The 12,313-nt window shown below is 35.6% G+C and overlaps 1 protein-coding gene across 1 annotated transcript in view; it reads right to left on the minus strand.

Moving 5' to 3' along the window:
* LOC146165038 (mediator of RNA polymerase II transcription subunit 12-like protein) overlaps positions 1-9,304 on the minus strand; it is a 45,443-nt gene extending 36,139 nt beyond the window's left edge. Inside the window, exons 1-11 of the mRNA XM_083382982.1 lie at positions 9,137-9,304; positions 8,250-8,369; positions 7,557-7,661; positions 7,004-7,117; positions 6,465-6,588; positions 6,045-6,053; positions 5,018-5,235; positions 3,684-3,800; positions 2,292-2,413; positions 1,640-1,772; positions 419-582 (exon numbers count right to left, since the gene is read on the minus strand). Of these exons, the coding sequence (XP_083239108.1) occupies positions 419-582; positions 1,640-1,772; positions 2,292-2,413; positions 3,684-3,800; positions 5,018-5,235; positions 6,045-6,053; positions 6,465-6,588; positions 7,004-7,117; positions 7,557-7,661; positions 8,250-8,369; positions 9,137-9,211 (1,301 nt within the window). The 5' untranslated portion in view covers positions 9,212-9,304. The remainder of the gene's footprint in view (positions 1-418; positions 583-1,639; positions 1,773-2,291; positions 2,414-3,683; positions 3,801-5,017; positions 5,236-6,044; positions 6,054-6,464; positions 6,589-7,003; positions 7,118-7,556; positions 7,662-8,249; positions 8,370-9,136) is intronic.
* Between the last annotated feature and the right edge of the window lie 3,009 nt (positions 9,305-12,313).

Here is a 12,313-nt window from a genome sequence, read left to right on the forward strand (position 1 = left end):
AAACAGTTTGAGAACTAAAAAATCAGCAAAATCCATAAAATTCCAACAAAAAAAGTCTTTAAACCGAAAACGCAACGTCTTAAAACTAACAAAGACGCCTCAAATCGAAACCAACAAACTGCGGTCTAAAAAATAAAAAAAGCTTTTCAAACCACAAAAAACAACACAAATTAAACAGAAAAGGAATAAAAGCAAACAAAAAATGTTTTACATCCCAAAAATTTCCTCAACGATAAAAAAACGTCTGAAAAAACAAACGCACTTGGTCAAAAAATCGAGTTTCCCTTAAAAAACACTTAAAACATCCCAAATTAAACGGAAAACAATTGAAAGCAAACAAAAAAACAAAAAACGTTTTACACCCCAAAAATGTCTTCAACCAAAAAAAACTTCTCAAATCCACCTAAAATCTACGCACCTGGTCAGCAAATCGCGTTCCACCTCTGCCACGTCTTCCTTAGGGATATCAGGTAGCAATAGGGACGATGGGGCGCACGGGAGAAGGTCTAGGGGTGAGCCACACGACTTGGGGTCATCAGGGGGATACCAGACTAGAGCCCCAGTGCAGTCGAGCGCGGTCACCTGTGGAATGTACGATAATAATATCGGATCGGATCTTTTGATACCTGGTGGCTGTATCGGTCCATGTACGATAAGGGTTGTATTGCTGCGCCAAAAATGCTGGGCCCTCTACTTAACAGCCTGTCGGATGCCTGAACGCTACACGAGGCGTCTAATAATTGTATTAAGAACACATGCGAAATATTAAAAGCGAAAAAAGTGTGCGGCCAGCGACACAAAGAGGGAGCTTGAAGAACGTTTAGTGCCGATTTTGAATGGTTCTCCCAGCTTCCCCACACCTGACTGTCCGCTAAGCGAAAAATCTTGGGCATTGCGCACTTTTTTTCACGAATATACGCAAGAAAAGAAAATATTGCTTTTTTTATTTCAATTCCCAGCTGTTTTCTAAAAATAAAACGATCACCATTTTTTATCAATTATATTAATAATCCCCCATTACTGCACCAAAGTTTAAAAAAGTGCCCAAATTTGTTTTATACCAGCTACGAACGACTAAACAGAGCCCTTTTACCAATTGGATGAATTCCCATTATAATATAATAGTATGTTAAATTTGGCCATTGCAAGACTTTTGTAATATATTTTTTATTTTGTTAACTTAAACTTACTAATGATGGCTGCGGTGGGGAAAATTTTTGCTGAAACTCTCGAGATGAAAAGCGTGCTAATATTATAGGCAATTAGACACTCATAGTAAAAAATCACTTTGCGCACTGATTTTCGGCTCGTGCGCATAGAAATTAAAGAGACTCTGAATGAACTTTTTTGCAGCGGACGGGCGTATTTACTTGTTGAACTTGCCGAACTAGAAAGAGCAGGTAGTAGTATCACAAACAGTACCACACATAGGCTAATCAGGTGGCACTCTAGAAAGACAAATTGTATTGAATTCCCGACAAGCTTTCGCATTTCTACTTTGACCGAAAGAAGCACGGTTGTGCAAAAGCTTGAATTTAATACAATTTGTCTTTATAATATAGTGCCACCTTATTACACATTTTAGAATCTGGACAAATACGGCCATTTACAAAGATTGATAAACAAACACGATGGTAACCTGTATAATGCAGGAAAGAATGTGGACAATGTTAAGGAGGTGCCCAGGGCATCTCTCCTTCAGTTGAGCTTGCGTAGGGTTGCGATTGTTGATGGCGGTCTGTGCAGCGCTCACGCCTTCGGGTGTGGTTCTTCTGCAAAATAAATTTATATTTTTTAAATTCATTATGACCTTTTACATTTTTGGTAATTTTATCTCATGGCGTTAAATTGCTTTTGTTTTTAGTCAATAAATCCGAAAAAAACTCCTTTTTTAGACTTTCGGGACTCGGCGGAGTCGGATAATATCGCTGGAGTAAGACTATGCAAAACTACCCGAGTCCCCAGTTCGAAGTGCGCATGCGCAGTGTACTAATTTCGAAACTAATAAGGTGGCAACCTGTAAATTGCAAGGTTGGAATAAAAATATATGGTTGAACATTTTCCAACAATGTATTGTCGGGGTGTAAAAATTAAAGTACGCCCCTATGAATGGATTGCTGAATATTTACCCTGTTTTGGCTCTGTAAATGAGTGGAATATTGGCTGTAGAGTCTGTGTCGGACTCGGGACTTAATGGATTCAGAAAATTTGAGCTTGGACTCGGGTTCAGGAATCGGACTCGAGTTATTTTTAACCGACTCTGCAGCCCTGTCAGCAATTTAAGACTTTACCCGGCAGTGGAGGTGGTGGGTGTTTGAGATCGCGACGAGTTGCCGTCAAGAAATATCCAGTTAAGGTGATGAGCGGCCGAGAAGGACAACCTTCTGGAGAGCAAGAGGTTCATGGAAACGTCCTGCGATAAATGGAAAGAATAAAATCGTCAAACAGCCAAACAAAAATGACCATGAATCTAAGCCAGGGCTGCCCAAACCACGGGCTCTTTAAAACTCCTAAGGGGTGCGAGAACTGTTCCAAAGGGGGTGCGGGGATGCTGAATCAGACACAGAAAATGTATTACTGTAACTAAATTCGTTGCTCAGTGAGATGTAAAACTAACTCACATTTTGGTATTGTGTTACTGCGTTATTAGTTACTTGTATAAAAACAAAATTACAATGGTTTTGTTATTTAAGCAATTCTAGAAGTGGGTGCGAAAATTAACGGTGATTTTCAGGGGGTGCGAGTATTGTTAAGTGATCTAAAAGGGCGAAAGCAATCAAAAAAGTTAAGAACCACTGGTGTAAGGTGTGTATTTTAGTAAAACAAAATAACCAATGTGGCTTCTGGTCTCTGATTGATTGGCCACCCCTGATCTAAGCAGTCGTTTCGCCAATATGGCAATTTGAATATTTAATGTAATTTACACCATGAAAAGCAGTTTAAAGTCAGGGGCCACAAAACTTTTTCATAAATGGCCGAACACCTGTAAGGCCTGCAGATCGCGAGCCGGACAACTGCAGGAAATGACAAATAAGGACCGGTCAGGCCTTTATGTAAAACTTTATCAACTTGATCATTGTTGAACGAAGAAGGTATTAATAACTCTGATTGAAAAACTGTAGTGAGCCCTTATACAGTTTAAATTCATCAAAATTTAATTGTGACTTGCCTTCGAATAGATCTTAACTGTACTTTATCTTCATAAAGGAAATCTGCCGCGGGCCAATAGAATTAAAACCGCGTAACCTAAACGCACGGGCATTTGATCTTATCAAGCAACGTTCTTGGTCCAATTATGGAAATCTAAGACATTTGTTTCACAGTTTGAGCCTCCTATTCAGTAAATAGAAAATCTGAAACTAGCAGAGACAAATTCTTTTAAATGATGGACAAACTATATGCGTGCATTCCGGAGTTCAAACTAAATTATCAAAACTAAGTTATTCGTAGGCACACTATGCAGGGATCTTGAAAAAGAATGGCAAAGCCAAAAAGGTCAATTAAACCTACATCATCTTAAAAAGACATTTCGATACGCACTTGTATCATCACCGGTTTGCCTATCGAACCGTCTTTATTAAGATTTTGTCAATTTACCGATTATTTTTGGCTTTGACACTGATTCTGAATACATTTCTTTTTGACAAACGAGCACGTTTTGCTATCAATTACTGGTTATGTACCTCGATGTAGCCGAGAATAAACGTCTTGAAGTAATTCAAGGCAATGACGTCATAGACTGGAATGGACTCAAAAGTTTCCACCAGCCAAGTGAGAAAATCGTGGCGATCCAGAAGACCCTGAATGCAAAAATGCAATAATAAATGAAAGAAAAACTTTATAAATTGCTTTAAGGTCACGACTTTTAAAAACCGAGACCAGAGTGCTGGTTTGGCGCACAATTTTATGAAAAAATTCGACGATCCTCAAAAGATTTTTCAAAGAAGTTCGTAGGTTTTTATAGACCTTAAATTGGAGACATCTACATAATAAAAGAGAAAGTTTGTGAGATGTGTGTGTGTGGCAACATGTTCGCACAGTCATTTTACAATATATACTATTATGACTATTATGTTTAGGAACTTATTGATGCCTGTTTACGCGTAAAATTTAGGTAGAGTTCGCAAATTTACGAAGAATTTTATTTTTATTTTTAAGCCGTTTGTTAGCGATAGTGATTGAGGCCAAAGCCTAATGACTTCTTACAATGTGTTTACCCACGCAATACTTAGCAGAGTTCGCGAAATATTGCGTTTATTGCAGTAGTTAACAGTAAGCATTTGTTTTTTCAATGAGGATTTTTCTCACGTTTGACGCAGTTTAGCACCGGGATTACGTATTTGCTTAAACATGACGCTATCAAGCAAGTCTAAGCAATTGCTGATGCAACCTAAAGTTTTACGTTTGGGAGTTATTCTCAATTGACAAACTTCACAGGTTTTCGTTACTCAAAAGATGCATTGCATGCTTAGCCAAGTGTTGTGCGCTATAGTAGACCGACTTCACATCACATGATTTGAAATTTCTATTTAGTGACACTCAGTTCAAACGTTTAGGTATAAGCAAACTTGTTATGACATTTAAAAAAATATGTTTGCATTCTTTATGTCATTTACGAAGATCTTACGAATAACCGGTAAATATTCTATTTAACCTGGGCAGGTATTTTGTCTAGTTATTGACATAACTCGAAAAAACTGTATAAATGCTACGGTCAACACAATTAAAGAACATTTTTTAATTTTTCTAACAGAATTTTAACAACACATGACTTGAGCAGGATATACAATTCATTCAAAGAGAATATTCAAAAACATGTATGTTTTTCAAAGACATTTCAGTACGTAAATCAACCCAAAGATATTCAAAGGGGAAAGTTCAGAAATTAGATAAAATTTATCATCTGGCCTACAGACGCTAGACTAGACCTTTTTAACTGTGGGTAATCAAATAAATCATCTCATTTTAGCCCCAATACCAATTAAACCATAATACATACATTCAATGACAAACACACCTCAGTGTACATATGATGGGCTAAGTTGCTCATGAATCGTAACTGTTGCTCAAAGTCATCCCTCGACACAGTGTTGTTGCCGTTAATCGGGTTCACTTCGATGGGGTTGCAGTTGGTCAAGGCGGCAGGGTTTATGGTGCCGGCGTATATGGCACTGTTTTCCTCGTTTAGCTTTCCAAGTTGATCTCTCAGGAACTTACAGATGGCTTGGGTCCAATCTGATGTGTGAAATATATGGCATGCTTATGTGTGTGAAACTGGAAGTAATTTTGAATATCAAGGCATAGTTTGGAACATGATGGTTAGAGGTTGGAGTAAGACGTAGTAAAAATCAGGGCTACGGAGTCGCTTAAAAATACCCCGAGTCCGAATCCGTCCAAAAAAATAAACCGAGTCCGACTCCGGTCAAATGTGCGATTTTGTCGAGTCCCGAGTCCGGCCAGGACTCTACAGCCTGTATTTCACCAATTTACGTAACTAAAATAAAGCGGATATTCAGCACTTATAGGGGCGTATAATTTATTCACTAAAAATACATGGTTGAAAATATCCACCATATATGCTATTTCGCCTTTACAATTTCCATTTGGCGGCCGTTTCAGTTTTAAAATTTGGTAATGCCCATGCGCATGTCGGACTCGGGACTCGGGTAGTTTTGCAATGTCTTACTCGATTCCCGAGTCCGGAGTCCGACTTCAGCAAAACAAACCGACTCCTTGAGTCCCGAGTCCGACTCCGCAGCCCTAGAAAAAATATTAAAGTCCATACAGAGGTAGTAGCAATTTGAACGTGTCAAATATCTCTGAAGAATAAATAGATATTTGCAACACTCAATATCCTACCTACTTCTGTATGGGCTTTGATATTCTAGTTCCAACCCAAGGCTTATTTGATTAGTTAGTTTCAAGGTTTATTGTACTATTCACACTTTATCGATTGGAAGCATTTTGCTTTGTACACAGAACATTGAAAAATAAGGGGAGTCGAATATCGTTTTTAAAATAAACTTTTAAAACAAATATTTCACTTTGGTACACTATGCGGATCTGTAATGTAGCTTGATAATAAAATTGCAAAGCCAAATAGGTCGAGTAGATCGACAGCATCTTGATTAAGACTTTATGTGACGTTATAACGTCTTAATCAAGATGCTGTCGATCTACTCGACCTATTTGGCTTTGCAATTTTATTATCGAAATAGTTTACTGCATAAAAACTAAAAAAAGAGCAACTTAAATCAATAAAATAAACCAACCACCCTGTTTTTATCTAGTTTGACAAACTTACAGACCAATCACTTATCAGTATTGTTTCAGAAAGCAAACAATAGACATCTGTTAACAAACGTAGCTTTATCTGTGATTTATTAGAACTGTTTAATTGCCTTTGGTTACTTTATCCAAAGTTGATTGGAGGTTTTTTTCAGATCTTAGGTTAAAAAAGATACCAAGGTTTGGATCAATTGTGGAACGTTTCTTGCTCTTCGCCTCCGACTGGAAAATCTGGTAGGTGGCAGTCATCTTGATGAACCATGTCGCTCGCACCAAGGGAACCTCATACTCAGCTAACATCTGCGAACAAGCAAAACACTTCTCAAAATTCTGCTACAAAGTTGCAATTTTTTTTAATGAGTTTATTTTTGTGAAAAATTACATTCTTAGCCAAACTAATAGGCCATCATCCTTCTTCGTTTTTTCTATGAATAAAGTTATGCTGCTTAAAGAACAGTTGTTTAATTTGTATCTTAAAAAATGGTGCAAGACTTTCAAAAACTTCTGTGTAATTTTTATACCACCAGATTTATGACAATGGTAGGGAAAAAATATTACAGAAATTTTTATTAGATAAACATATCTTGATTAATTAACTTTTAAAACATTAACATAAAATTACAAAAAAGTACACTAATACGACCATTCTTTTTTGTGTAGGCTCTTTCTTGTTGATAAGGTGGTAATAAAAGTTAAATGTAGATTATACAATAACCTGGAAGATTTCTTCTTTCTTGTTCAACACTGGAACCATTTTTGCTAAATAAGACAGTTTTCTGTTTCCAGCCAGATCCTTGAACCAAGTTTGTAGATGGGAGCGATTGCGAACCTGAAAAGAAATAAATCAGTTTAGGCAAATCTGAATTTCACACACAGTTAGGTTTAGAGATGGACTAATGTATATCGGTTTACTGATAATATCGGCCAATATTTGACTTTTACTGGTGTATCAGTAAATTTAAGCCAATACATTGGCCGGTATTTTAGTACGAAAATATGATATAGTTTTTTCAGTCCAACAAAAGACTCACCCATTTTTTGAACAAAAAAAATTTGGGCTTTAGCATCACGCCAAGTTTATATGCAAAATAATAGTAAAAAAATTAATAAAAGTATATAAACTAAAACGTTGTTTGGATTATATTTTTAATTGATTCAAGTTTTGAAGCTTTTCCAGGTATATAAAAAAATCGGTATTGGGTATCCGTTGACAAAATTGTAAAAAATCGGGTATCGGTTCAAAATTGTGATATCGTGGCGAAAAATACCGGCCAAAAATGCTCCTTGGAAATTTGTGGTCGCTTCTTTGCATCATCTTTAAATGTGTTGAAGATTTGCTTGTTGGTTAAGATTGTGTGGAAACTTTGGGTTATCTGCCAAAGAAAACAAAACTATAAAATAAAATATTGAATTTACGATATTTTAAAAACTGATTAAACAGCATGTTCAAAAGTAACTGTATAAGATGATTTTGATGACCCGAGATGCTTTTTAAGATAAAACTGTTGCATGAAAAAAACTAATTTCTATTTTTTTTCTTAATACCAAATATATATATCAGCGGTAGCCAACCTACGAACTCCGATCGACCTGACTATCACCAACTTTTACCTGGTCGAGAATATGTGTTACGTCATTACAGTAGCTGTCACACACACACAGAACATTAAAATGATCAATTGTTATCTGGACGAGCCCAATAAAGCGTTATTTAACATTACAAATTAACATCCATCAATGGGTTGGAATGCAATTAACGCTCAAAATGTTTAATAAGTGTTCTTGCGACTTTTTCATTAAATCAGTCACTCATGAGTCTCTCAAAAACATTTCAGTCGATCGCAATCAAAAATAAGTTGGCTACACCTGATATATATCATACAGAGTCAGTAGAATGTGAACTTGATTTAATAAAAACATTTCTGTGTGGAGACGGGCAACATTTACAAGGTCAATGATACCTTATTGCTATCGATTGTGTATTTATGAGCCGAAGCATGTTCATCGCTGATCGGAGGATGGTCGATAAATCCTTGCTTTACATTCACCGATGTTAGCTCATCTTCCTTTTGCTTTGGTTCCTGTTCAAGTTGATGGTGCAAATATATAGTGGTGTAATGACTTGACTTAAGTCTTTTTTCAAGTGACTTGGCTTAAATATTTTGGACAAATGACTTGACTTGGAGTTGCCATTGTGTTTTACACTTAAAAAACAATTTTATTTAATTGGTGTTTATTGGAATTGTTTTATCTTTAGTTGAGTTATTGCTTATAATCTGACAAATTTATTGATTTTAATAGTCTAACAAATTTTCATTTTTTAATGGATCTCATTATGACTTTACTTGCACTTGACTTGGACAACTGATGACTGAAACTGGGACTTAACTAGTTATTTTTGTGAAAAACTTGAGTTGGACTTGAGTTATTTTTTTATGACTTGACCGGACCTTAAATCAATTCATGCATTATTTGCCTGCTTCACAAATTTTTCGTAGCATTATTTGCCTGCTTAACAAATTTTTCGTAGCATTATTTGCCTGCTTAACAAATTATTTGAATTTTTCACCCATTTTTTTCACATTGCAATTCACAAAAATCTAAGACAAAGTAAGCACATATTTTTTTTAGTAAATTGCTAAATTATGCATGCGTTGTATAGTGTGAACCGGTTTTGAAATAACTGTGGTTGAACTGGAACCATAACTTTATAAACCGGTCTAAAATAACTATTTTCAAACCAGATCTCAAGGGGAACTTTTAAATTGCTCCGGACTAAAACAACTGAAGCTGATTCTGAAATATCTTTGAAGCGAAACCGAAGATTTCAGTTATAAATTTAAGTTACCTGAGGATAGAAATCTGGTGGTCCGAGCCGTGGCCTTTTGAGATTTCTGTTCTCCAGAAAGCTGTAAAGAGACATGAGCCACTGTCTCCAATCTACCAGCTTAGCAAAATGTCAAGCAGCAAATCTTACATCTTAAATCCACACACCACACTAAGATTAACCGCTAACAAAAATCGGCAACACTTAGTTACTGCATAGGAAAAAATTGATAAATAAGAATTTAAAATCATTTATATCATTTTTTTATAACTAACACCTATACTGATCCAGGTACACCAAATATAATTTTATGAATCTGTAAACATATTCCAAGTGTCAATAACAGTGGTAGCCACTTATGGAGTCATTTTAATGCTTGAGAAAATGTGATTTTTGCTCAATTGGCGAGCCTCTTGATACAAACTTGTGTAAAAGAGTCTGATAAATATTTTCCTACATTGTCTAGAGTTGATTTGCGTTGTTCCACTTTTGTTTATTGTAATATTACAGTAAACCACATGATAAAAATTCTGGGAGGGGTACTGCAATAGATTAATCATTTCTAGGGGTGGTGTAAGCCTGTCCGGAAAGTATAGCAGATCTTGCTGTAAAATCTAGCCTGTCTGACGGTTATTCTATATTTGTAACTGCTAAACATTCTACACAAAACTTATATTGCCAGAAATCCAATGCTAAAATGGGATGATTTATACGCCAAAAATAGCTACTTTTGTTTGAAACTTTACTAGACTGGAATATTTTATGCCAAATTACATCACTTGTATGGTTTTGGGAAAGCATTCCTTGCCAAAAGATTATTGGCGGTAACGCACAGAATGCAACTGGACTTGCAATCGCAGAAGGAATAAATCAACTTGACAGTGTGCACCAAAGTTTGAAGGTACTACTCCTCTTGTTTAATGTAGGCCTATGGGGAAAATTAGGCGCATGTTAAATTTTGGAGATGCAGGTTAGATCTGCTGAAAAATACTAGTGGTTGGACTTGAACTTTTTACAGTGGGTCACAAGCAAGCCAGAAAAGGTTGGAAACCACTGGTCTATGTGGAATTGCAATTAAGTTGTATTTCAATCAGGAACTAGTCGATAAAATGTTTCTAATAAAACGAAAAATGTGAATTTCATTTACAGTTCTGCTGCAACCATTTAATAGCTCGCGAAAATTTCAAGAATCCTGCTCGTAAAGTTGTAAAGAGAAAGGCATTATTTAACCAGTTATAAACCTAAACATTACAAGATTCCAAAAGCAAAAAACGTTGTATCCAGAATACCTAAAGTTTGCAACAAAATAAAACTAAGCCAAATTCGAATAATTCCGCCGGCCTCCATTTTTAATATCAACAAAAACATGAAAAGTAAAAACAAACGAAGCGCCGGGATGCGGTAAGGAAGGTAAACATTCAACCTTATTTTTCGCATTACTCACTAAATAGTACCATCAGTTCTATAATAATTAAAATGACGAAAGGCAAATTTATATATAATTGATACAAGCTCGCGCCTAAAGCCATAAAAAAGCTATTTGATGCTTAAAACCACGCATGATATTTCATGCATGAAGCGCGCTAACATTTCGACGTTTTCTTCCATTTTCAGTGACGACGAAATGTTGGGTTTTCCCCATGACCATAATTAGAACAAGTCAGTAGTCCGGTATAGTAATAAAAACACTATCACTTGTATGAAAAAATAACTGTAAAACAAAGTTTTTAACGTATTTTTGTTGATATATTAATTTAATCAGCAGAAACAAAGATGTGGCATAACATTTGTTTCGTTCCGGTATTAAAATAAATTTCAGTTTGTCACCTCAATCTTTTGGTTGCTATTTTTAATAAATCAACATTTAATAAATTTAACAGTTTAAACTAGATCACAGCTTCAACGTTATGTAGCAGTACATAAATACAGAAAAAAATGGCAAATAAATTTATTTATTTTTAATCAGGGATATTCAGAGAAGAATAAGTTCATAGCATCTCAAGGTCCCAAGCCAAACACTATGGAGGATTTCTGGCTGATGGTTTGGCAACAAAATGCTTCAAGCACTGTATTGTGAACGGGCCTTTATATTGACACAACTCAAGGTTGTAATGACTTAATCACTGCTTTCAAATGTCTTGACTTGACTTGACTTAAGTCTTTCGAGCAAAATGACTTGACTTGACTTGAGCCTTTCGAACAAATGTCTTAGGTTGAAATGAAGTGTTTTCATTACGGTGCCGGTAAGCATTTTTTATAGAATTGAGCTATTTATCCTAATTTTTGCACGAAAACAATTAGCTTGATTGAGTTTTTCCTATTTTAGTTCAGTTATTGCTCATAATCGTACCGTGTTTAACAATTTCGAAAGCTTAACGTTTTATTTTTATGACAAGGACATGACTTGAAGTTGGCTTGCTCTAATAATGACTGGACTGGGACTTAAGTCATTTCAAAATGACTTGTTTACGACACAGATGCAACTTTAATTTGGCGAATTCGACTTGATGTATAATGCAATGTTATTTAATCCTTACACACATGGCCGGATTAACCATTAGGCTAATAAGGCTATAGCCCTGAGCCGTGGAAAAATTCGGCCCTCAGATAGTTTTATTTTATTCAATAGTCGGAACTCAATACAGTTGCTGCGTGACTGGCATCTATTGTTTATTAAGCAATCATTAAGCGATTTGTGCGAACAATAGGTTTGGCGACGTGGCACATTGTTGCATTAATATTAACATTGAATTTGAAAATCGTATTTGTGTATTAATTGCCAGGTTAGTTAGAGCAGGGTTTCTCAGCCTTTTTGTCTTACGGTCCGGTAAAATTTCAAAACAAGTTTTGCGAACCGCTGGACCTTTAAAAATCAAAATTTATCCAAAATGTAATTACGACAAAAGTATGCAACTTTAAAGCAAATAATTAAAACTTCAATTTAATGAGCGATTTGCTGCTTTCTTTTTGATATCATTCGTGTTATACGTGGTTCTACTAAGTTTTTCACATAAAACTGGTTTTAAAGTTTAAGACTGAAACGAGTTGTAGCCTACTTTTAAACAGTTGGGAAGAACACTTGCAGCATTGTGACGTACGATAAACTGATAAAGTCAAGCTTTTAACATCTTGTGTTTTGCAATTGAGATATAAAATGTAATATATTTATTTGTAATAAATGACGGACCGACAGGAAAG

Source organism: Ascidiella aspersa, chromosome 2 (genome assembly GCF_963924565.1).
Source record: "Ascidiella aspersa chromosome 2, kaAscAspe10.2, whole genome shotgun sequence".
In the NCBI taxonomy this organism is placed as follows: domain Eukaryota; kingdom Metazoa; phylum Chordata; class Ascidiacea; order Phlebobranchia; family Ascidiidae; genus Ascidiella; species Ascidiella aspersa.